The 26,220-nt window shown below is 44.9% G+C and overlaps 2 protein-coding genes and 1 pseudogene across 5 annotated transcripts in view; 2 read left to right on the top strand and 1 right to left on the bottom strand.

Moving 5' to 3' along the window:
* SNRNP40 (small nuclear ribonucleoprotein U5 subunit 40) overlaps positions 1-1,832 on the bottom strand; it is a 35,256-nt gene extending 33,424 nt beyond the window's left edge. The window contains exon 1 of the mRNA XM_002716061.5: positions 1,624-1,832. Coding sequence (XP_002716107.1) covers positions 1,624-1,767 — 144 coding nt within the window. The 5' untranslated portion in view covers positions 1,768-1,832. The remainder of the gene's footprint in view (positions 1-1,623) is intronic.
* Positions 1,833-1,948: 116 nt separating this feature from the next.
* The window catches only part of ZCCHC17 (zinc finger CCHC-type containing 17), a 66,185-nt gene continuing 41,913 nt past the window's right edge, over positions 1,949-26,220 (top strand). For 3 of the 4 annotated variants that reach the window (XM_070078870.1, XM_070078869.1, XM_008265816.4), the window contains exons 1-2: positions 1,949-2,088; positions 16,016-16,136. In XM_070078870.1, the coding sequence (XP_069934971.1) occupies positions 16,071-16,136 (66 nt within the window). In that variant the 5' untranslated portion in view covers positions 1,949-2,088; positions 16,016-16,070. Of the gene's footprint in view, positions 2,374-16,015; positions 16,137-26,220 lie in introns of all 4 variants that reach the window. The other variant, XM_070078871.1, reaches the window with a different exon arrangement.
* LOC138850693 (COP9 signalosome complex subunit 8 pseudogene) lies at positions 7,267-8,012 on the top strand (annotated as a pseudogene).

The raw sequence follows: 26,220 nt of genomic DNA, 5'->3' as shown, positions 1-26,220 counted from the left end.
CAGAGCTCATTCTCTTCTGCTGGTTCACTCCCCAAAGGATTGCAACAGTTGGGGCAGGCCAGGCCAAAACCAGGAGCCTGGAACTCAAGTTAGGTCTCCCATGGGGGTTGCAGCGTCCCAACTATTGAGCCATCACTTGGTGCCTCCCAAGATGCGCATGAAGATGGTATTGTAGTGTCAAAATCAAAATGGAGTGAGATGGCTAAAAGCTAACTGCAGATCTCTTGCTTCTGTACATGTTAGCTTTGCCTGCTAACGGCTAAGGGTGTATCTTGTGAAACTATGTGGGCCCAAATTCCCAGGAACTAGGTTGACAGAAATGTGTCCTTCACTGTTATCTTACAACCACATCTTGGATTTGTTACCAGGTTTGTTATTGCTAACTGTTATCTTACAACCATATTCTGGTTTTCTTTTTATTGTTCACTGTATACCAGAGGTTCGGTTGGAAATTGTGAGCCCTAGTGGACAGAATACTATAAAAAGCTGTGTAACCACTGTTGGGGGCCGTACTCTGGTAAGGAGTGTCAGACCCAATAGGTTACCGGTCCCGATTGGTTACCTTGCCTCTCACTTTCAATAAAATTCCTGTGTGACTGTCACTGGCTTTTCTAATATTCTGTTTTAGCTGATGAGTGGATGCAACAGTATCAGGAATGCAACTCGGAGTCAAACCCAATGGAAGCAATGGATCCTAAGCAGCACTTTCATTCCTATGCCAAGTGCCAGCCCCTGGACTTTGGTTTTTACTCTGAATGAATTGGAAAGCCACTGGAAAGTTTTCGGCAGAGGGCAAAGTGATCTGACATTTAGAAGAACAACTCTGGCTGCTGGATTGTTAACAGACTGTCCCTAAGACGGCAGAAACAGGAAGCCCAATGAGGACCACACAACAGTCATGCCAGACCAGGAGACAGGGATGGAGGCCGTCAAAGTGGTAACAATACCGGATATATTTTGCGGCAGATGCCACAAGGATTTGGTTTAAGAGTTGAGAGGCCAATATCACGAGCAAAGCGGGAGAGGTGTGCTCCCTGTCTCTATCTTACAAGAAATGGAGTGAAGGGCATGGATTCCGAGTTCAACATCTAGATAAGAGTTTGTTTTCCCGTCTGCAAAATGGGGTAACAGTTCCTAACCCACAGGCAGTTACAAAGATTAACGGAGATTTCCTATACAAGGCATCGGTACAGGGATCCTTGAATGTTCGCTATCACCCAGCTGTTGTTAGTAACATTACCGCAGAGAAACAAGGGCTAAGTAGCTTGCCCAGTATCCCGATCCGAGTCAGCATCATCTACTTCCCGCCCTCATTCATTCGTCCACCCACTCTACCAACTTCTTCGTGGATGCAGGACGCCCAAGATGGGCCCGGTCTCAGCGGTGGGCCCAAGATTAACCCCAATTCCATCGCTCCCTCCCAGGGCAGACGAGACGAACAAACGGACCTCAAACGAGGAAACGTGTGGGGCACCCGCAGGGCTCCGGGCGCTCTTACAACGTTTAGCTCCCTGAACTCTACGTAGAGCCCCCTGTCCCCCCAGTGCCGGACCGCCCAGTGCAGCGCTCGGAGGGAGCAGGAAGATGAACTGCGGGCCCGACGCCGCGTGCCACCGCACTTACCGCTTGCAGCAAAGCTCCCGGCGTTGCTTGCTGCTGCCCTGTTCCGGGGCCCGATCCCGCCGCTCCCAGCAGCAACTCATGGCGCTGCCGCTTGACTGGGACCAGCGGCAACTCTGGGCCTTTTCGTTTCTGCTGTTCTATCATGGCGGCAGACGCTTTCCTCAGAGCCGCCACTGACCACACCGACAGCTCTAGGCGCCGTGCGATTGGTTCCGATTTTGTCCTTCCTCCAGGACTTCCTGTTTGAATGAACCAATCGGCTTCCAGCATTCCCCGCTGCAACGCCCTCTGAATAGTCTCTTGTTATTGGTCATAGCCTTCTGACGCCACGGGAGCGTGATCTCAGGATTGGTGGGTGGAGCTGGCGTCCCGCCTAGGCGCGCTGTGTCTTGTGGGTGGGAACTGGCTGACTGGGTTTGGCGTTTCGCGCGATGCCGCGGCTGGGAGACCTGAAGCTGACGCTAAGTGAGTATGAGGTAGCTGAGGGGTAGCTGATGGCTCTAAACTGGAGCCGACGCCACAGCCTTGCGGCCTGAGCCTGCCTTTCAGCCGAAGGTGTTGCTAGCAAAGGGCGGGGGGCGGGCCTCGAATTCTCAGCTTTGGTAAATATTCCCTTTACCGCGCAGAAGTGGAGCTTTGGAGTCCCTGACGGCAGGTCGCAGACGGCGCCGGATGCCTGGGACCCTGCACCGCTGCCTTGATCGGCAGGCGCCTGCTGCGGCCAGCCCTGGGTCAGGCGTTCTTAGGGGGGTAAGGCTCGTATCCCCGCCGCCGCCAGTGCCTGTGTGGCCGAGGAGGCTGACGTGTGTGTGTGCCTCTGATTCTGCAGTCTTTTACTAGGGCCTGCTCCATGCCCCGCGAGAGGCAGTGGCGACGGACATGTCCGGCTCCTTCTCCAGATCGTGGTCTTGTTGAAGAAATTTGACATATAATACCTGTGAACCTGGGCCTCGCGGTTGTCCGGCTTAGCATTCTCTCTGCCTAGCGTTGAACCTAACGCAGTCCCCGATCTCAGGGCTTCTCAGTGTGGTGGGGATAACAGATACCACACAACGACCTCCCTGATAAACGGAAGTGCTAGGGGAGAAGTCTGATGCTGCGAGTGCCTGAAATGAAAAGGCTTTTCTGAGCAAAACGTGCCTGTGCTGCTGTCTACAGGCAAGGAGTGTAGCTGGGTAGAGAGAGGAAGGCAGAGCACTTTATTTGGAGCAACAAGTGCAGAGGTTCTGTGTCGTTTGGAAGGAAAGTGACAAGGGCACAAAGAGCCAGTGTGCTGCTACGGAGGAAGTGAAGGGGAGTACGGTACAGGGTGAAGCTGGAGGCTGTAGAGGCTGTGCAGGAATCTGTCCTTGTTCCTTTCAGACGGGGCTGGGAAATCGCTGAGGATCCTTTCTGGGGAGCAGGGCCTGGCGGAGGAGTGGCAGAGGTGGCTTGATCCCTCAGGCTTCGTGGTGTGAGCAGATTGGGATGGGAGGGACCCTAGTGGATGCAGAAAGGTCACTTACGAGGATGTACAGAGATGCCGGTCAGAGATGTCGTCAAGGAGAACTGAGGGAGCCGGGCATCTGCGGAGAATTGGGCAGATTAATCTAGAGCTCGAGGTAGGGCTTGGTGGTGGGTTGAATTCAGGAAGGAGAAAGAAAGGAATCAGAGGGGAGTCCTAGGTTTCCGGCTTGTATATTTGAATACGAGAAGATGACTCGAGTCCAATTTTTGGTCTTGATATGTTTGGTTTTTTGGTGTTTGGTGGTCACTCCTAACATCCAGGAGGCAGTTTGAAATACAGCTTAGGTGTGCAGAAATACAAATTTGGGAATACTTGCTATATATGTGATCATTGCAATATAGATATTGGTAAGGTCATTCAAGTTGGAACTATGAGTAGTAGTTCTAACATTTAATGGCAAAGAACAGGTAGAAAAATGAAGAGCTAGAGAGGTAGACTGGTAGAATGTCTCAGAAGCAAAGAAATGGTCTGTGATGCGAACTCTTGGAATTTAAATAACAGGAAGATTGACAAGCGTCTGTTGGGTTTCTCGTCATGGTACTCCTATCAAGAATTATTTTGTTGGTGTGATGGGACCAGAAGGCAGACATGACTCAAGGATTCAGGCAAGGAAATGGAAGCAGTGACCCAAGACAGGATTTTTTAATATATATGATTGCAAAGAGAAGGGGAAGATGTAATAGCTGATGGGGATGAGGGTTTAACAAGGATCCAATTGAGAAGACACTGAAGAAATTGAATATATGAGTACAAGAGTGAAATTGGGTCATCAATGAGAATGTGGGAATGGATGGGATCCGAAGTACAGGTTGAGTGGTCAGCTTGAGGAAGATGGACATTAGGGGAGGAAGGAAATGAGGACTGGAAGTATACAGAGTATTGTATGATTGGTGTTGGCAAAGTGAGCTCCTATCTCATGGCTTTTATTTTCTGTCTTGAAAGGTGGGATCATATGTTTAGAATGAGAGGGGGTCAGAGACTTGAGAAAGCCGTTGTGGAGTCTAGGAGAATGAGTTTACTAGAGGAATGTAGGATTTCCAGGCAAAGGTTATTTGAGGTTGGAGATCTCATTTTTTCAGCAGCATATCAGCTGTTTAGTGTATGCAGGGAGAAAAGCTATCCTGGTATATCGTGGCTTGCTCAACAAACATTCCAACCTCTAGTGTCTTCTCTCACTGAAGAACCTGGAAAGCTGAAAACTATTTCCTAGAGTACTTTGCACCTATGATTAGAATTTAATTTGCAACTAAATTAAATGAGAGAAAGAAAGTAGGAGACATTTGGTGACTTTCTGCAGTGATACCTATAACTTTCTTATTGTGGTAAAGGTAGTGGTATTTTTTTCAAAGATTTAATTTTATTTATTTGAAAAGCAGATTTACAAAGAGAGAGAAGTAGAGACAAAGATCTTCCATCCACTGGTTCACTCCTCAAATGGCTGCAACCAGGCTGAAGGTAGAAGCCTGCAACTCCATCCAGGTCTCCTGTGCAGTAGCATGGGCCCAAGTCATCTTCCACTGTTTTCCCAGGTGCATTAGCAGGAAGTGGATCAGAAATGGAGCAGCTAGGACTCAAAACTAGTGCTTAAATGGGATTCTGGCCCCACAGGAGGCAGCTTAACCTGCTGTGCCTGCTGGTTGGTAGTGGTATTTGTAGTTTAGATGCTGTTTTTGAGTTCTGCCAAAGCTTGTTACTGTAGTGCTTCCAATAATTTTGGAATCCTAGATACTACCACAGTGCTTTGTACTTGGTCATCATTATCTGTGCTAGACTAGGAAGTCTTTGAGGACAGGAACTCTGTTGAGAAGGGTGGTTTAGTGGCATGTGTGTGTGGCCTTGGAATGGCCTAAGATTTGTCTCTAGCAATGTAGCTTTGGACAAATTACTTCATTTTTGTTAATCAGAGTTAACTGCTTTGTAGATTTGTTTTAAGGATTGAAAGGTTTATAAAGTAGTTAATGTAGGACCTTACATATAAATATCAATGACTGTTGTACTGAGTTGATGGGTTAACTGTTTAAGATAAAATTAGGGGCCGGTGCTGTGGCATAGCGGTAAAGCCGCCACCTGCAGTGCCAGCATCCCATATGGGCACCGGTTCAAGACCTGGCTGCTCCACTCCCGATTCAGTTCTCTGCTATGGCCTGGAATGCAGTAGAAGAAGGTTCAAGTCCTTGGACTCTTGCACCCGCATGGGAGACCTGGAAGAAGCTCCTGGCTTCGTATTGGTCCAGCTCTGGCTGTTGCGGCCAATTGAGGAGTGAACCAGCAGATGGAAGACTCTCTCTCTTTCTCTCTCTTTGTAGCTTTTTTTTTTTTTTTTTGACAGGCAGAGTGGACAGTGAGAGAGAGAGACAGAGAGAAAGGTCTTCCTTTGCCGTTGGTTTACCCTCCAATGGCCGGCGCGCTGCGGCCGGCGCACCGCACTGATCCGATGGCAGGAGCCAGGTACTTATCCTGGTGCTTCATGGGGTGCAGGGCCCAAGGACTTGGGCCATCCTCCACTGCACTCCCTGGCCACAGCAGAGAACTGGCCTGGAAGAGGAGCAACCAGGACAGAATCTGGTGCCCCGACCGGGAATAGAACCCGGTGTGCCGGCGCCTCAAGGCGGAGGATTAGCCTTGTGAGCCGCGGCGCCGGCCTCTTTGTAGCTCTTTCAAATAAATAAATCTTAAAAAAGATAAAATTAAATACTTTTTTAAAAAAATTATTTGAAAGGCATAATTACAGAGAGAGGTTCTTCCATCTGCTAGTTTTTTTTTTTTTTTTTTTTGGACAGGCAGAGTGGACAGTGAGAGAGAGAGACAAAGGTCTTCCTTTACCGTTGGTTCATCCTCCAATGGCCGTGCACCGTGCTGATCCGAAGCCAGGAGCCAGGTGCTTCTCCTGGTCTCCCATGCAGGTGCAGGGCCCAAGGACTTGGGCCATCCTCCACTGCCTTCCTGGGCCACAGCAGAGAGCTGGCCTGGAAGAGGGGCAACCGGGACAGAATCCGGTGCCCCGACCGGGACTAGATCCTGGGGTGGCGGCGCCGCAGGCGGAGGATTAGCCTATTGAGCCACAGCGCTGGCCCATCCATCTGCTAGTTTACTCTCCAAATAACCGCAATGGCTGGGGCTGGGCCAGGCCCAAGCTAGGAGCCAGCAGCTTCATCTGGGTCTCCCACGTGGATGCAGGTGCCCAGGCACTTGAGTCATCTTCTGCTGTTTTCGCAGGCACATCCGTAGGGAACTGGATTAGAAGTGGAACAGCCAGGACTGGAACAGGCCCCTATTTGGGATGCTGACATTGCAGGCAGTGGCTTAACCCACTACACCACGCTGGCCCCAAAATTAAATACTCTTAAGTATTTTAGTAGACAGTTATAAATTTTCATGTTCTTTATACTACTAAGCACTGGACATTTGGAGAAGACGTATGATTACAGACATGACAAGAATGTGTTCAAAGAATTTCACAATCTGCAAAGGGAGGGGTAAATATTCACAAATATGATTTAGACCCCACCTCCGACATTCATAAGTGGTAGGGACCCCAGTGCCTGAATCATCATCTACTACTTCCCAGGGTGTGCATCAGGATGAAATGAAGAACAGAGCTAGGACTTGAACCCTGACATTCTGACTGGACTATATATATCTCAATGTCTTTAAAAAAATTTTACAGAAAAATGTTTCACCTCTACCCTCTTCCCAATGAAATTTTACATAGAGGCTTACTGGGTAATGTAGAGAAAAGCACAGTACTCTGTTAGGCACTCTTTCAGTAATTCCCACTTGCTTTGCCATCATGACCCACCCCAAATCTGGCAAGGTAAGTGAGAATTAGTAGTAATCAACCTTTGCCTAATTTTACAGAGAAGCTCCTTCCAGCTGCACTCAGTGGGACTTTCCTTAACTCTGATTTCTTTCGGGGTTCTTCTTTCCCCATCTTTCACTCATTTCTGGTTGGTTGGCTTATAGCCAACTTCTTTGGTCTTCTTGAACCCTGTGGTGACCCAGGTTTCAGAGTTTAGTTTTAAAAAATAAACTTGAATTAATTAAGGAGTCTTTGAATAATTACTGTAGAACCCGAGATTTCTTCAGCACATAATTTGAAAAGTTTTAAAATCCTGTTTTTAAAAATGACAGCTGGAGAACAGCTGGGAAGATGCCCATGAAGGTGATGGTGGAAGATGTCTTGGATTTCAGAAGGTTTCTGGATTAGTGTGAGAACCAGGAGCTCCAGGCTCCTGGAAGAATTGCTGCAACCTGAGTGTATAGTCAGCTTCTAGTTTTATGTTTGCTCCATATGACATGAATAATGCAAAGTATCTTGGAGAGAGGATGCCACCTGCTATAAAATCTGCAACTTTTGAGCTTGGAAGAATTTGACTTAGTAGAACAAAGAAGCACAGATTTCCCTGGGACCTGTATAACCATCAGTGGTCCTAGACAGTCCAGCTAATCATCAAAGCCCTTAGATGCAACGAGAAGATGAGACTTTGCAGTCATCTCTCAAGCATATACTTCAGTAATAGCTGAAAATTTTGTAGCCTTTATTGAGCTTCCTGTAGTAGAAAGGGCTGTGAAAGGTATCTTTGAGCAAGAATGGCAGACTGACCCCACCATGAGAATGATGTTGCCCAAAAAGCCAACTGCAGGGCCCTAGATGTTTGACAAATTTATTTCCTTATCAGAGGCCAGCCCCAGTTCTTCCAATCCCTAACAAACAGCAGTTAACCAAACTGACTAATTATGTGGTTTTCCTTGAAAACTGATTTATCATTCTTAGTTCAAGATCCACCTCAGAATCCTGTATACTGACACATAGATAAATGTATAATTTTTATTTTCAATTTATTGGCTAGATGAAGCACCTCAGTGTATTATATATATTTTGTCCTCAAACATACTGAGTAGTTGTCAAAACAGTTTCATTTTGTAATATTCAGTAATTTGGATAGAGCCCATCAGTATAATGCAGTTTGTTCATGTTTCCTAGTGACTCCAAATAAGCATTCTGCTTCATATAGAACAGTGGTTACCAATGGTCTTTTCTCTACCCCAGTGCACCCCACAATCCTGTCTGTACCACTGGCTGATAGTTGTTGTGACTGATTAAGGTTTGAGGCGAACCATTCCTGCAGGCAGTGGATAGCTAGGGATTTTGATTCACTCTTTTTGTTGAATATATTTTTATTTTCTCCCTGCCTCTTGAGAATGATTAATGTGGAATACAGAAAAATAGAACAAATAAACTTTCCCTTGATAGCCTTTGGTTTTTTCCCCAATATTGTGAGTACATGCTTTGCTGGCAGCGGGAAGGCTTGCCATGAAAATTTAACTTATGGGAGACACTCGTGGAGAGTATAAAGTTGTAACACCTCCTTTGGAAGAAAGGAAGAGTGTGGGATGCACTGTGTGAGGAAGGAAGCACTGAGATAAGTAACACCCTTTGTGGAACTCTGCTGCACTGTTGGTTGCTTATTTTTACCCATTGGCTCAAGTTCTGCCATTTGGAGAAACAGTGAACAAGTCTTTCATTCTTCCTGTGACAGCTCTGAATATTTGAAGTTCTTTATGGTATCATCAAGTTAAAACACTCCTTAGTTCTATTATTCTGTATTTGTTCAATAAATATAGAATGAAATTACTTAAAGCATATTATTTATTCAGACGTCAGAGTGACAGTGAGAGGGAGACAAAGAGAGATCTTCCATCTGCTGGTTCACTCCCCAAATGCCTGCAATAGCAAGGGCTAGGCCAGGCTGAAGCCAGGAGCCAGGAATTCCTTCTGGTTCTCCCATGTGAGTGGTAGGGGCCCAAGTACTTGGGGAAATTTGCTGCTTTCGCAGGCGCATTGGCATTGGAAGTATATTGAAAATGGAACAGCCAGGACTGAAACCTGCACTCTTAATAATTAGACGCATTGTGTAGCTAATAATTAATAATTATTAAGCATATTATTATAAGCTAATAATTAGTAGCTCTAATAATTAAAACATATTGTGTAGCAAAGCTGTCCCCTGTTTAATTCTTAAATAAAAATGGCGAACGTTTACCTTACTGAAGTTATATACCTGTTATTGTTATATTTCAGACTTTCCCTCAAACGTGTACACCCATTTCTTTCTTGAAGAATTGCATAGGGCCGGTGCCGCGGCTCAATAGGCTAATCCTCCGCCTTGCGGCGCCGGCACACCGGGTTCTAGTCCCAGTCGGGGCACTGGATTCTGTCCCGGTTGCTCCTCTTCCAGGCCAGCTCTTTGCTGTGGCCAGGGAGTGCAGTGGAGGATGGCCCAAGTGCTTGAGCCCTGCTCGCGCATGGGAGACCAGGAAAAGCACCTGGCTCCTGGCTTTGGATCAACGTGATGCGCTGGCCGCAGCGCACCAGCTGCGGCGGCCATTGGATGGTGAACCAACGGCAAAAGGAAGACCTTTCTCTCTCTCTCTCTCTCTCACTGTCCACTCTGCCTGTCAAAAAAAAAAAAAAAAAAAAAAAGAATTGCATAGGGCTTCTCATGCTATTGTTCTACAGGTAGAGTGAACAGGAGGGCTTTAAATTTAGCTTTTTACACACTAAACTTCAGTAGAAGTCTGAAAGGGACCACATATGTTCACTTCTGCTTTCATTGCTCTTTCCATGGTCTTTGTGGGAGAGGAACAGATGACAGACTAAGATATCTGAGCTCAGTTTAGATGTCCCAGCTGTATCTGTGGATTCTGTATTTTACAACCTGTGTACCAAGTGTTGGAGGAGTAGGAAAATCATTGATTTCAGATTAACTCCTGTTATGGTATGGTCCCTGAAGGATGCAGGGCAGAGGGAGTGGGAGTCAGGATTGAACTAGAATGAAACATTTTGAATTAAGTTGTTTATCAGCCAGTTCTCAGGAACTGGCAAATTTGCCTCTATTCTCTATATGTGCTGTTTGTGAAGTAATAAACACCTCTGGCTGACTGAAGCCAAAAGGCGAGTTTATTTTAAGGATGCAAGGTTATCTTATGGAGGACAGAGGCATTCCTGGGCCTTGGGTTTGAAAGTCTGACAAGAATTTCTTTGTTTCAAGTGACACAGTCTACTTACTGAATGGTTACTTTAAATCAGGAAGATTGTGTTTTTTTTTTTTTAATGAAATATTTTCATATATTTTTGGATCCTTTTTTAAAAGATTTATTTATTGATTTAAAAGATAAAGTTACAAAGAGAGGGAGGAAGGGAGAGAGAGAGATCTTTCCATCCATTGGTTCACTCCCAAATGGCTGCAACAGTTGGGGCATGGCCAGGCTGAAGTCAGGAGCCTGGAGCTTCTTCTGGGTCTCCCAGCTGGGTTGTAGTGGCCCAAGGACTTGGGCCATCTTCCGCTGCTTTCCCAGGCACATTATCAGGGAGCTGGATTAGAAATAGAGCATCCAGGACTCAAACCGGTGTCCATGTGTGATGCCGGGGTTACAGGTGGCAGGCAGCTTTACCCCCTATGCCACAATGCTGGCCCAGGAAGATTTTCTAAAAGTGCAACACAAATATCTCAAAGTGAGAGGGCATGCTGGGAGTTGAGGAGAGAGGTAAGTATTTGCCTATGAAAACTCAAGAAAAGTAGAGTTTTAGATGTCCAGCATAATTGGGAGAAAAAAAGAACTGATGATAGTGACACTAAATTTATCTTTAGCAGTGAGTTTTCCAGCAGTGAAAAGGAGTTTAAGAGCCACTAGATTGATGGTTCATCTCTTTGAAACCAGAAGTCTGAGGGGCTGATGTGGCGTAGTGGGTAAAGCCACTTCTGGTGATGTCAGCACCCCAGATTGGTGCTGGTTTGAGTCCCGGCTGCTCTACTTTCAATCCAGCTCCCTGCCAATGACCTGGGAAAAACAGCAAAAGGTGGCCCAAGTAATTGGGCCCCTGACACCTACATGGGAGATCCAGATGAAGCTCCTGGTTCCTAGGTTTGACCTGGCCACACCCCAGCTGTTGTGATTATCTGGGGATTAAACCAGTGGATGAAAGAACTCTCTCTCTCCCTTTCTCTTTGTAACTCTGACTTTCAAAAGAATAAATAAATTAGAAAAACAAACAGGAGGCTGAGCAAAAGTATGTCCAAGGTCCTTTCTGACACAGACCTTTTTTTTTTTTTTTTTTTTGACAGGCAGAGTTAGACAGTGAGAGAGAGAGAGAGAAAGGTCTTCTTTCTGTTGGTTCCCCCCCCAAATGGCCACTACAGCCAGTGTGCTGCGCCGATCCGAAGCCAGAGACAGGTGCTTCCTTCTGGTCTCCTATGCAGGTGCAGGGCCCAAGCACTTGGGTCATGCTCTACTGCCTTCTCGAGCCACAGCAGAGAGCTGGCCTAGAAGAGGAGCAACCGGGACAGAATCTGGTACCCCAGAACTCGGGGTGCTGGCGCCGTAGGCGGAGGATTAGCCTAGTGAGCCGCGGCGCCGGCCAACTTCAGACTTTTTTTTTTTTTTTTTTTTGACAGGTAGAGTGGACAGTGAGAGAGAGAGAGACAGAGAGAAAGGTCTTCCTTTTTTTTTTTTTTTAACTTTTATTTAATGAATATAAATTCCAAAGTACGGCTTATGGATTACAATGGCTTCCCCCCATAACGTCCCTCCCACCCGCAACCCTCCCCTTTCCCATTCCCTCTCCCCTTCCATTCACATGAGGATTCATTTTCAATTCTCTTTATATACAGACAATCAGTTTAGCATACATTAAGTAAAGATTTCAACAGTTTGCTCCCACACAGAAACATAAAGTGAAAAATAATAGATGATTTTTTAAATGATGATGAAATCAGATCAGACCTATTGTCATGTTTAATCCCAGCGAGAGTCAAGTTGGGAATTGCTAATTTCTTCTTTTTTTTTTTTAACAGAAGATCAGTTTAGTATGCATTAAGTAAAGATTTCAACAGTTTGCACCCCCATAGAAACACAAAGTGAAATATACTGTTTGAGTACTCGTTATAGCATTAAGCCTCAATGTACAGCACATTAAGGACAGAGATCCTACATGAGGAGTAAGTGCACAGTGACTCCTGTTGTTGACTTTACAAATTGACACTCCTGTTTATGGCATCAGTAATCTCCCTATGCACCAGTCATGAGTTTCCAAGGCTATGGAAGCCCCTTGAGTTCTCCAACTCTTATCTTGTTTAGACAAGGTCATAGTCAAAGTGGAGGTTCTCTCCTCCCTTCAAGAAAGGTACCTCCTTCTTTGAAGACCTGTTCTTTCCACTGGGATCTCACTCACAGAGATCTTTCATTTAGGGTTTTGTTTTTTGTTGTTTTTTTTTTTTTTTTGCCAGAGTGTCTTGGCTTTCCATGCCTGAAATACTCTCATGGGCTTTTCAGCCAGATCGGAATGCCTTTAGGGCTGATTCTGAGGCCAGAGTGCTGTTTAGGACATCCGCCATTCTATGAGTCTGCTGAGTATCTCGCTTCCCATGTTGGATCACTCTCCCCGAGAAAGGTCTTCCTTTTACCATTGGTCCCCCCCCCCCCCTTGGCCGTTGTGACTGGCGCACTGCGCTGATCCGAAGCCAGGAGCCAGCTGCTTCCTTCTGGTCTCCCATGCGGGTGCAGGGCCCAAGGACCTGGGCCATCCTCCACTGCCTTCCCAGGCCACAGCAGAGAGCTGGACTGGAAGAGGGGCAACTGGGACAGAATCCGGCGCCCTGACCGCCCTGACCGGGACTAGAACCCCAGGGTGCCAGCGCCGCAGGCGGGAGATTAGCCTATTGAGCCGCGTCACCGGCCCAACTACAGACTTCTAAGCCTTGCTTCTTAGGCAACCTCAGCATTGCCTGGAGCTTATTGAAAATACATACTCTGGGGTATCATCTCAGACCTACTGATTTTTCATCTGCATCTTAATGTAATTGATAAATCATTAAATAAATTTGGTGCATCCAACAGTGGATTATTATGTAGGCATTAAAAAAAAGTTTGAGTTCCTGTAATGTATTAAAACAGCTGTAAATGGTTTATAATTTAGAGAAACAACTTAATTCCAAGTGTTTCATTTTTTTCTCTAAATTTACATTTACATTTAGAGAAAAAAGCACTTTGGGGACAGGTATTGTAGTGTGGCAGGTTAAGCTCACTCTCGAGACACCCACATCCCATCTTAGGGAGAGACACTGGCACAGATCAGAGGGTGTTTAAGACTGCCAAAGTTTATTAGGGAGAGACACTGATCCACATCCCATCATAAAGAACCTGGTTCAGTCCTGTCACCTCCACTTCTGATTTAGCTTCCTGCTAATGCATCCTGGGAGGCAGCAGATAATGGCTCAAATGCTTTGACCCCTGCCACACATGTGGAAGACCCAGATAGCACTCCTGGTTGCTGACTGCTACCTGGCTCAGCCCTAGTTGTGGGCATTTGGGATGTGACCCAGGAAGATTTCTCTCTCTCTTTCTCTCTCTGTCTCTGTCTCTCTCCCCGTTCTTGGTCACTCTGCTTTTCAAGTAGATGAAAATAAGTAGTTTTTTAAAGATTTATTTATTTATGGTGGCCGGTGCTGTGGCATAACAGACAAAGCTGCTGATTGCAGTGTCAGCAAGCCATATGGGTGCCAGTTCAAGTCCTGGCTGCTGCTCTTCCGATCCAGTTCTCTGCTATGGCCTGGGAAAGCAGGAGAAAATGGCCCAAGTCCTTGGGCTCCTGCACCTGTGTGGGAAACCCGGAGGACGCTCCTGACTCCTGGCTTCGGATTGGTGCAGCTGTAGCTGCAGCCGTTGCGGTCGTCTGGGGATTGAACCAGTGGTTGAAAGACCTCTCTCTGCCTCTGCCTCTCTGTAACTCTGCCTTTCAAAGAAATTAATAAACAAATATTTAAAAAACAGATTTATTTATTTGAGAAGCAGAGTTATAGACAGAGAGAGGGAGAGACAGAGAGAGGACTTCCATCTGCTGGTTCACTCCCCAGATGACCTCAGTGCCTGGAGCCAGGCCGATCAGAAGTGGAGAGCCATAAGCTTCTTCTGGATCTTCCATGTGGGTACAGGGACCCAAGCACTTGAACCATCTTCTGCTGCTTTCCGAGGCCATAAGCAGAGGGTTAGATCACAAGAGGAGCAGCCAGGACTCCAACTGGTGCCCACATGGGATGCCCGCGCTACAGAGGGAGACTTAACCTACTGTGCCACAGTGTGGCTCTGAAAATAAATTTTTTTTTTTTAAGATTTTTATTATATTTATTTGACAGAGTTACAGAGAAAGGTAGAGACACAGAGAGGTCTTCCATCCACTGGTTCACTCCCCAGATGACTGCAAAGGCCGGAGCTATGCTGATCAGGAGCCAGGAGCTTTTTCCGGTCTCCCACAGAGGTGTAGGGGCCCAAGAACTTGGGCCATCTTTTACTGCTATCCCAAGCCATAGCAGAGAGCTGGATTGGAAGAGGAGCAGCTGGGACTAGAACCGGTGCCCATATGGGATGCCAGCGCTTCAGGCCAGGGTGTTAACCTGCTGCGCCACAGCACCGGCCCCGAAAATAAATATTTTTTAAAAAATCACTTTTACATATTAAAAAGTGATGGAGGGGTTGGCACTGTGGCATAGCGTGTAAAGCCTCCTGCTGCAGTGCTGGTTCCATATGGGTGCTGGTTTGAGCCCTGGCTGCTCCACTTTGATCCAGCTCTCTACTGTGGCCTTGGAAAACAGTAGAAAATGGCCTAAGTCCTTGAGCCCCTGCACCCGCATGGGAGACCTGGAGGAAGCTCCTAGCTTCGGATTGGCACAGTTCTGGCTCTTGTGGCCAATTAGGGAGTAAACCGGCAGATGGAAGACCCCTCTCTCTCTGCCTCTTGTCTCTGTGTAACTCTGACTTTCAAATAAATAAATCTTTTTAAAAATCTGATGTAATATAAAACAAATTTAATTATGGATAATTATTTTCTTTTTATTAATGTATTATTAAACTTTTACAATAAGCATATGTGTTATAATTAGGAAAAACAGTAAAATCTGTTTTTTAAGATTTATTTATTTTACTTGAAAAGTCAGATTACAGAGAGGCAGAGGATGAGAGAGAGAGAGCGAAGTCTTCCATCCGCTGATTCACTCCCCAAATGGCCGCAACAGCCAGAGCTGAGCTGATCCAAAGCCAGGAGCCAGGAACTTCTCCTGGGTCTCCCACGTGTGTGGGGGGGCCCAAGGACTTGGGCCATCCTCCACTGCCTTCCCAGGCCATAGTAGAGAGCTGGACTGAAAGTGGAGCAGCCAGGACTCAAACTGGTGCCCATATGGGATGCTGGCACTGCAGGTGGTGGCATTACCCACTATGCCACAGCACCAGCCCCCTGTTTTTCTCTCTTTTTTGAAGTTAATTTGGATTTAATGCCTATCATAGTCATTAAGAGAATGGATTCTGGGGCCAGAGTTTAACTCCACCATTCGCTGGATTTTTGCCATAGGCTTAGTAATTTGACTTCTGGAAACTTGTGTTTTTTCGTCTCTAAATTATGATAATAAAAGAACCTATGTCTTGGAGTTTGAGGATTAAATGAGATAGTGCATGTCTGGTGTTTTAGCAAAATGGCATGAGTAAGTGCTTGATAAATGTTAGCCCTATTACTATTACATTTTTTAGAGATCTAGTCACTCGTACCCTCCTGCTCCATTTTAGGCTTCCCTTGGAAAAGAATAACAACAGTAATAATAACAAAACAAAGCTGAAAGCAAACCAACAAAACCGGTAGTCTAATGGCCTTGGATAAATAGCAAACTGATTAGAAATGTGATCTAGGTTTCTAAAACTCCTTACAATTTGGATAGACAAAAGAGATCTGGATAAAAGTACATGTGTTAAATCTGTAGAGATTGGTTGCTGGCTTTCTGCACGTTCATATCTTTAATGTAGGTGTCTCTAATTGGTGTCTGTTTTCTTTCATTGTGACAGGACATTTGAATTAGCTCTAGCAGAAGAGAAATGGAGGAGCCGTAGAACATTAAGAATGAATTCAGGGAGGCCTGAGACCATGGAAAACTTGCCTGCTCTCTACACTATTTTCCAAGGAGAGGTATGTTCTGTGCTTCGAAATTCTGCCATTTTTATTGAGAATAAGTCAGGGATGAAAAGCAGGTGAGTGTGATGTGTGTGTCCACTTCCAGTTATTTTAAGCAATATATTTTAAGTATAGGGAAGGCTGGGGGACATCTGACTAGCACATGAACCTCTAAGCTTCAGACATTCAACTGTGTACTTGACATCTTCATTTGGATGCCTCATAGCTTTGTAAATTTATGTTTTAAATTGAATTTTTTGTTTTCTCACCAAATCTGTTTTTCTGCTAGTCTTTTTCATCTCAGCAAATGAAGCTGCTTTCCATTCAGGTCCTAAAGCTAGAAATCTGGACATCATCCTCGATTTCTAATTGATTTTCCTTTCCTCTGCAGTCCACCCTCCAAGTCCTAATTGTATCTCTGGTCTGTATACTTGTTTATCCCCTCGGCATCCTATTAGTTCAAGCTGTCCATCTCTTGCCTGGCCCTTACTTGTATTCCTGTTTCTATTGTAGCCCATCTCCAATATGTTGTACATGTTGCAGGCGGAATAACATTTTAAAAACACATTGGAGTTACTACTTTCTTTTTTTTTTTTTTTTTTTTCAAAAGATTTTATTTATTTATTTGGAAGTCAGAGTTACAATAAGAGAAGGAGAGGCAGAGAGAGAGAGAGAGAGAGAGAGAGATGTCTTTCATCCGCTGGTTCACTCCCCAGTTGACCACAATTGGTTCACTCCCCAACTGGCTCTGGCTGGAGCTGCGCTGATCCAAAGCCAGGAGCCAGGAGTTTCTTCTGGGTCTGCCATGTGGGTGCAGGGGCCCAAGGACTTGGGCCATCATCTCTGCTTCCCCAGGCCATGGCAGAGAGCTGGATTAGAAGTGAAGCAGCCGGGACTTGAACCGGGGCTCATATGGGATGCCGGAACTGCAGGCGGTGGCTTTACCTGTTGTGCCAAAGCACTGGCCCTGGACATCTTTCTCACAGCTCTTGAGAAATTTCCCATTATACTTGAATACAAGCAAACCTATTTTCATGGCCTTTCTGTAACTCGGCCTTTGCCTACTGTGACAGTGTTGTTCTACCCTGTGCATACTCCCAGCCACTCTGGCCTCCTCACAAACCTGAGCATTCTACACTTGCTTTCTTTTCAGGACATTTAGAAATAATGTTTATCTTAGTCTATGTGTGCTGCTGCAACAAAATACCTGAGACTAGGTAATTTATGAAGAAGAAAAATTTATTTCTTCCATTTTTGAAGGCTGGGAAGTCCAAGATAAAGGTGCGAGCAGATTTAGTGTTTGGTGAGTGCTTTTCTTTGTTTTGAAGATGATTTTTTTTTAAAAGTTGTTTGAAAAGCAGAGAGACAGACACAGAGAGTGGATGCTCCTGTCCATTCCCCAAATCATGCCACTGCTGGATGGGGCTGAAATGAGAACGCTGGAGCCCAATCCAGATCTCCCTCATAGGGGGCAACCTCTTGAACCATCACCACTGCCTCCCAGGGTCCACATTAGCAGAAAACTAGGGTTACTAGCCAGAGCCAGGCATCAAACTTAGGTACTCCAACATGGGATGTGACTCTCCCAGCTGGTAAATGACTGCCTCTCAAACCATTTTATAAAGCAGTAATCAATTCACAGGGGCAGAACCCTCATAGCTAATCAGCTTCTAGAGGTCCTACCTCTTACCACCGTTGTATGCGTATGGTTTGAATGTTGGGTCTCTCCAAAATTCATGTGGAAGGGACGGCATTGTGACATAACAGGTTGAGCCACTGCCTGCAATGCTAGCATCCCATATAGATGCCAGTTTGAGTCCTGGCTGCTCTAGTTCTGATCCAGCTCCCTGCTGAAGTGCCTAGGAAGGCAGCAGAAGATGGCCCCTGCATCCACGTGGGAGACCCAGATGAAGCTTTTTGCTCCTGGCTTCAGTCTGGTCCATCCCCGGCCATTGCTCTTTCTGTAACTTTGCCTTTCAGATAAATAAAATAAATCTTTAAAAAAAAAAAAAAAGCGCTGCATGGTTGGGCTGTTTTTTAAAAAATAAAATTCATGTGGATACCTAATCCCCATAATGGAACCTCTTAGGAAATCATTATGTTAGGAGAGCTCTGCCCTTCTAAGACACTTTCTATTCTGACACCTAGAACTTGAACTTCCCAGCATTCAGAACTGTGAGAAATAAATTTCTATTGTTATAAATTACTCAGCATGTGTTATTTCATTTTACTAGCAGGAATGGACCAGGGTACTGTTTTTTGTAACTACCCATTTTCCTAACAACTTACCTTCATCCTTCAAATCTCAGCCCTAATGTCTCCTCAGAGATCTTTTATCCATCATCAATAAATAGATTCATCCTGTATTTAACTGTGTGCTTTTTTTTTTATTTGACAGGTAGTTATAGACAGTGAGAGAGAGAGACAGAGAGAAAGGTCTTCCTTCCTTTGATTCACTCCCCAAATGGCCACCATGGCTGGCTCTGTGCCGATCCAAAGCCAGGAGCCAGGTGCCTCCTCCTAGTCTCTCATGCGGGTGCAGGGGCCCAAGCACATGAGCCATCCTCCACTGCCTTCCCGGGCCACAGCAGAGAGCTGGACCAGAAAAGAAGCAACCAGGACTAGAACCTGGCGCCCATATGGGATGCTGGCATCGCAGGCGGAGGATTAACCAAGTGAGCCATGGCGCCAGCCCCAGCTGTGTACTTTTTAAATGTCTACCTTCCTCGTAAGACACTATGCATCATGGGAGCAGAGTGCTCTCTGTTTTGTTGTGTATCTCTATCTCATTCCCAGGTAGATGGTTAGAAAATAGTAGGTGCTTGATACATTTTGGGTAACTGAATGAATGGTCAATCTTTGGGAGAGTAGGTGTATTTGTTTAGATAGCAAGGGCTTCCAAACTAGGCAGAACCTTTTTTCTAGACTCAACCCTTTTATATACATGATAAATTGGAAATAGCCAACTATTTTCAGAGTATTCTACCAGTGAATTTTTTTTTTTTAAGATTTATTTATTTGAGAGGCAGAGTTACAGAGAGGCAGAGGCAGAGAGAGAGGTCTCCATCCACTGGTTCATTCCCCAAATGACCACAATAGCCGAAGCTATGCCGATCCGAAGCCAGGAGCTTCTTCTGGGTCTCCCACATGGGTGCAGGGGCCCAAGGACTTGGGCCATCTTCTTCTGCTTTCCCAGGCCATAGTAGAGAACTGGATTGGAAGTAGAGAAGCCAGGACTCAAACCGGTGCCCATATGGGATGCCAGCACTGCAGTGGCTTTACCCACAATGCCACAGCACTGGCCCCAGTGAATATTTATTGAGGGCCTAGTATATATAAAGAAGACCAGTGACATTAAAATTATAAGGCTAATGTACGTTAGCTTTTCTGAACTTTCTGTGTTACTGAATCTCCAAAAAAATAATTGGTAACCTCACTTAATGGATAAAGACACTGTTCTCCGAAGTTAATTACCCATGGGGCTGGTGTTATGGAGCAGCAGATTCAGCCATTGCTGTGACTCCGACATCTCATATCAGAGTGCCAGTTAAACTTCTTTTATTTTTAATATTTTATTTATTTGAAAGACAAGAGTTACAGAGAGAGGTAGAGACAGAGAGGTCTTCCATCTGCTGGTTCATTCCCCTGATGGCCGCAACAGCCAGAGCTTTGCTGATCCGAAGCCAGGAGCCAGGAGCTTCCTCCGGATCCCCACGTGGTACAGGGGCCCAAGGACTTGGGTCATCTTCTACTGCTATCCCAGACAATAGCAGAGAGCTGGATCGGAAGAGGAGCAGCCGGGACTAGAACCGGCGCCCATATGGGATACTGGTGCTTCAGGCCAGGGCTTTAACCAGCACTGCAGCACGGCAGCACCGGCCCCACCAGTTAGACTTCTAACTGATCTGTTTCCAGGGGAAGATGGCCCAAGTATTCCTCCTGCCATCCATTTGGGAGACCAGGGTGGAGTTCCAGGCTCCTGGCTTTGGCCTGGCCCAACTCTGGCTGTTACTGCCATTTGGGGACTGAAGAAGTGGATGGAAGATCTTCCTCTCTCTGTCTTTCCTTCACTTTTTCTGCTATTCTGCCTTTCCAATAGCTAACTACCTAAGTAAATCTTTTTTAGGAAAAGAAGATCATCACCCAGTGATTAAGGGCAAAGCTGGAATTCTGTTTATTTTATTTTATTATTTTTTAAAGATTTTATTTATTTGAGAGTAGAGTTTCAGAGCGAGAGACAGAGAGAAAGGTCTTCTATCTGCTGGTTCACTTCCCAAATAGCCACAACAGCTGGAGCTCAGCTGATCGAAAGCCAGGAGCCAGGAGTTTCTTCCGGGTCTCCCACTTGGGTGTAAGGGCCCAAGCGCTTGGGCCATCTTATACTGCTTTCCCATTCCATAGTAGAGAACTGGATTGGAAGTGGAACAGCCAGGACATGAACCAGCACCCATATGGGATGCTGGCACCACAGGCTGAGTCCTAGCCCACGATGCCACAGTGCCAGCCCCTGGAATTCTAAATCAGTCCTCTTTCAAGTTTACTTTTTTCTAAACTGCTGTTGGGATTGTCCAATTGTCCATAAATGTATTGGCGGGGGGGGGGGGGAGGCAACATTGTGGCATAGTGGGTAAAGCCTCTGCCTGCATTGTGGCATCCCATATGGGCGCCGGTTTGAATCCCAGCAGCTCCACTTCTGATCCAGCTCTCTGCTATGGCTTGGGAAAGCAGTAGAAGATGGCCCAAGTCCTTGGGCTCCTGCACCCACGTGGGAGACCCGGAAGAAACTCCTGGCTCCTGGCTTCGGATCAGCGCATCTCCAGCTGTTGTAGCTATCTGGGGAGTGAACCAGTGGATAGAAGACCTCTCTCTCTCTGTTGCTCCTTCTCTCTCTTTGTAAGTCTGACTTTCAAATAAATAAATCTTTTTTAAAAATAAGTAAATGTATGGAGGAATGAAAAAACTCATTAGAGAATTCTTTTTAGTTAATTGAGATATGGGAGGAAAACACGGGAAATCTGATAGTTGCATAGTTAGTTGTTTGTACAGCTCTATTATAACATTCATCTATTTTTACATATATATTACTTTCTTTTCTTCACCAGATTGTGAATTACTGGAGAATAGAGGCCATGGTTGTCTCATATGTCTTGGTGACTACTTCAAATTCATTTTAAGATAGGCTGCTCATCTCTTAGTTAAAAAAAAAATATTCTCACTTTATTTGAAAGGCAGAGCAAAAGATCTTCTTATATTTGCTGGTTTACCACCTGTATGTCCACAACAGCCAAGGCTAGGACAGGCTGAAGCCAGGAGCCAGGGACTCTTGTCTGGGTCTCCCATATGGGTGACAGGGACGCAATTACTTGAGCCATCATCTGCTGCCTCCCAGAATTTAGCAGGAAGATGAATCCAAAGTGTAAGAGCTGGGTCTTAAACCAAGCACTCTCACTCAGGATGTGGGCATCCCAAGCCATGACTTAAACACTGTGCAAAATGCTTAACCTTAATTGGTTTTTATTTCACAGCACCTGATGTGACATTTTGCATATAGGAAGTGCTCAGTAAATACTGGAATAAGGTTGAACCCAAGCCTTGTAGAACCAGTTGTTCTTGAAGAAACTAGTGATACAGCCCATCTCCTAGCAGATCTTCTCTTGGCAGGCCAAACAGCTTTGTGGGGCCCAATGACTGAATGAGAAGCCAGTGTTCAGTTAAGCATGATAAGGAGTACTAGCATAGCATCAGTAGGTGTTGGGATCTTTTTTTAAAAAAATTTATATATTTATTTGAGAGGTAGAGTTACAGAGAAAGAAAGTTCTTCCATCTGTTGATTTACTCCCCAAATTGTCTCAACTGCCGGAATTGGGCTGATCCAGAGCCAGCAGCCAGGAGCGAGGAGCTTCTGCTGGAGCGCTGCAGGTGTTGGGATTAAGCTTAGCCTTGACGTAGCCAAAAAAAAAAAAAAAAAAAATGCTGCTAAGAGGAGATTCAAATTGGTAAGGTAGAAATAGCATTGGAATAAAAGTTAAAACATTTTTTTTCTGCCCCTGCTGTGCTACTTTCTAACTTTGTGACTTTGGACAAGTAACTTATGTCTTTGAGCCACAAATTCATCGTTTACATTATAAGATAATGAGTTTCAAGGCTAGTGCCACCTCTAATCCTGAAGATGGGAAATTTATTTTACCCAAGGCTTGAATTCAGTTGAGATAATTACTGAATTTTCTCCCCTGAGCCATTAGGCTAATTATTTTTGGAACACCAGGCAGACTGTATGATCATCTATGGCAGGTGCTATCCTGTTAATTTCAACTCTGACTGCACCCTAGGAGACACAGTGATGCAAACACCTGGTATTAGAAATAAGCAAGAATGCCTTTTCCTAACTGAATAATTGAGTGCATCCATTCTGAAGCACATTAATCTTTCCTTTTGGGAAAGACCAAATTAAGGCCTGTTGTAACACCTCTGAAGACCATAATGTGACACTGGAGCCTCTGGACTGAAAAGTGAGGTCATCTTAATTTAAAGCAGCAAGGTGATTTGGACTCCAACTTCCAGATGTTACTTTTAAGTTGATTAGATAATTTTGCTTTGTAATAGTGTTACTCATTATGAAACTCCTCAGCCCTTTTTGTAGAAACTTGAAACAAAAGCCAGACAAAGTACATTGGGGCAGAAGAAAGAAATTTGCTTTTACTTATTTTTAAGTTTTTTGAGAGGTAGAGAAAGTGACACATAGATAGGAAGAGAGCATGTACTCTTCCATCCATTGGTTTCCCCTTCAAATGCCTACAGTGGCTGTGGCTGAAGCTGGGAACCAGATTCAGTCCAGGTCTCCCATGTGGTGGGTGGCAGGAACCCAGTTACTTGAGTCATTAGTACTGCCTTTCAGGGTCTGCATTAGTATGAAGTAGAGACAGGAGCCAGAACTGGGAAGCAAACCCAGGTACTCTGATAACAGAGATGTGGGTATCTTGCCAGGCATCTTGACTGCTAGATAAATGCCTGCCCCTGCTTTTACTTTAATTAAAAATGAAAAGGCTTACCTTCTTTATCTATATAGCCCTCCACACAGAACCGATTGTTTTGTGAGCTTGCATAAGCACATTTTTCCTGGTCTTCACTTTACTTATTTGAAAGATGATGTGGGCTGGTGACGTGGCTCACTTGGTTAATCCTCTGCCTGTGGCGCCAGCATCCCATATGGGCGCCGGGTTCTAGTCCTGGTTGCTCCTCTTCCGGTCCAGCTCTCTGCTGTGGCCCGGGAGTGCAGAGGAGGATGGCCCAGGTGCTTGGGCCCTGCACCCGCATGGGAGACCAGGAGGAAGCACCTGGCTCCTGGCTTGGGATTGGCGCAGAGCCGGCCATGGTGGCCATTTGGAGGGTGAACCAATGGAAGGAAGACCTTTCTGTCCTCTCTTACTGTCTATAACTCTACCTGTCAAAAAAAAGAAAGAAAGAAAGAAAGAAAGAAAGAAAGAAAGAAAGAAAGAAAGAAAGAAAGATAGATGATGTGATTGGACCAACAAATCTCTAAATTCCTCTCCCCAGTTCCACCTTGCCTTGTTTTTTATTACCTGTATCATTGTGCTGTGTCTTTGGGACTGTCTAGTTCTTCTAGCATATCTTATGCATTAGTCCTATGATTTGAACGTGGCTTGTCCCTGAAGGGTTCATGTGTTGACACTTGGTCCTCAGTGTGACATTGTTAAGAGGTGGTAGACCCCATAAGAGGTGGAGCCTAGAGAAAGGTTGGGGCACTGCTCTTGTAAAGAATTATTGTAGTTCTCATGGGACCCTGGTTAGTTCTCAAGAGAATGTTGCTTTAAGAGAACAAGACTGGCTCTTCCTCCGTCTGTACTACTTGCTGTCTCACCATGTGATCACTCTGCATGCACACTCCCCTTTGTGGTACCATCTGCCATTAAGCCCTCACCAGAGGCTGAAACAGTTGGGGTACCTGATCTTGGACTTTTTGCCTTCAAAACTGTTTGTTAAATGAACCTCTTTCTTTATAAATATCCAGCTTCAGGTATTGTCCTAGTAACAGAAAATGAAGGAATAGAGTCTGCAAAACAGGACTTTAGATCTTTGGCTTTATAGCCCATTCTTTATCACTGTGTTGTAGAGACAGCTTGGCTCAAGGGCTCTGTCTCAGTATCTTCATTTTTCTACACTGAAGTGAGTAATGTTGATGTCTGGTAAGTGGGAAGTAGAAATCAAGGACGCAGGTTCTGTCCCTAGCTTGTATCGAAGTTAATTGTGTACCTTTCTTCTAGTCACCGATCTTGTTGTGCTTCAGTGTCTTGGGCTGCACATTTTTAAAAAGCTACACTTCATTGAATGTTCATTGTGTGCCAGATACCAGTGCCAACTATATGTACATGATTTGTTATTCGCAGCAACAAAATGAGAACAAATGGGAACTTAGGCTCCAAAGGCAAGTTGTGTTCAAAATCCCACAGGTAGGAAATGGCAGAGCTGCATCACACACTCCAAAGCCTGGATTCTTTCCACATCTCAACTTTTCTGCCTTATCTGCAGCCTAGGGACCTAATTATATATACTTCCTAGGATTGTGGTTAGGAGCAGATGGAATATCAGATGTCATGTTACTTTTGGCCATTTAGAATTTTGTAGCTAAACAAAACCCGTGAGCAGTTCTAGTGTAGCTAAAACTCTGGGTTCACATCCCAGCTCTGCTACTTACTAGCTTTGCCACTTGGGTCACTTACTTAATCTCCGTGCATCATTTTGTCCTCTGCTGAATGAATGGGTGATGATACCAACTATCGAAGATTATCCAGAACATCTGAAATAGTGCTGTGTATCACGTCTGTGTTAATGAATAGCAGTACAGCAGGGATCGTTTTATTCTGTCCTCTAATTTTAGTTTTAAGCTGAAGTAGTGATAGTCCAAGATGAAACAGCTAGTTAAAGGCACTGAAAATAGTTTATATGTTTGAGATTATATACTATTTTGGGCATATTGAATATAGTGATAAATGCATTATGTAGTGATGACATTAATCCCAATTCAAAGGTGGGGTGGTATGGACTAGACTGTAGAAGTGGGGGGTGGAGATAGAGCTTGGGATAATGATTTTCTGGCAAGAATTCTAGGCCTTTGATCACTAACACTTATTGGTTTCCTATTATATAGAACTAGCAAGCCTCCAACTTTCCATCTTAGATCATCTCTGCAAAAGTCTTAGGAATAACTGTTTCTAGGGGTCCATCTCTTCTTTTTAAAGTATAGCTCTTTTCCTGACTTAATTACTTGTCTCTTTTTCTATTTATTAAATTTATTTGAAAGGCAGAGAAAAAGAGAGATTTCCCATCTATGGATTCATTCCCCACATGCCTGCAACACCCGGATGTGGGCCAGACAGAAGCCAGGAACTTAACCCAGATCTCCCTCAGGGTAGCAGGAATCCAAGTGTTTGCGTCTCCTTCTGCCTCCCAGGGTGCACATTACCAGAAAGGTAGAATTGGCAGTGGAGCCATTACTTGAACCCAGATATTCTGGTGTGGGATGTGGACAGCCCAAGTAGTGTCTTAACAGCAAGGCCAAATATCCGCCCCCTGAGTGCAGCTTTTCAGGTTCCGTCAGATGTCTGTGTATCAGCTTTTCTTTAATTATCTTAATAAAACTCAAGACTCAGATTTGTTTTAAAATATAACAAGCTGTATGGTCTGATTTGATTTGAAGTCTAGGGGAAAGAGATTCCTTATGTGATCTGTCTCAAACTATCAGAGTTCTCATTATTGAAGTGGGAAAACTCAGTCCTAGCTAATATAAATTTATTACTTGGTTTTCTGCCGTTCCTTTTGTTCATAAAATTCCTTTGATTTCAGTGGGTATAAGGTTGATTTGGCCTTTCCTCAGTTACCCTCATACCATGTGACATCCTTTAATCTCACCCCAGTTTTTACTGTGTACACACATAGTTGTTAGTCTGAACTTCAAAAGAACAGAAAGAATGTTTGACAGAACATCACTTTTAGGCAGTGTATACTAGATTCCAAGTGCAAATTCAGAGCGAGTAGATTAAGTGCTACAGATGAAAGATTCTCATTTATGTGACATTGGTTT

The sequence above is a fragment of the Oryctolagus cuniculus genome, chromosome 7 (genome assembly GCF_964237555.1).
Source record: "Oryctolagus cuniculus chromosome 7, mOryCun1.1, whole genome shotgun sequence".
Classification (NCBI taxonomy): Eukaryota; Metazoa; Chordata; class Mammalia; order Lagomorpha; family Leporidae; genus Oryctolagus; species Oryctolagus cuniculus.
Note: the sequence above shows the minus strand (reverse complement) of the source record. Positions and strands in the feature narration are given on the sequence as shown.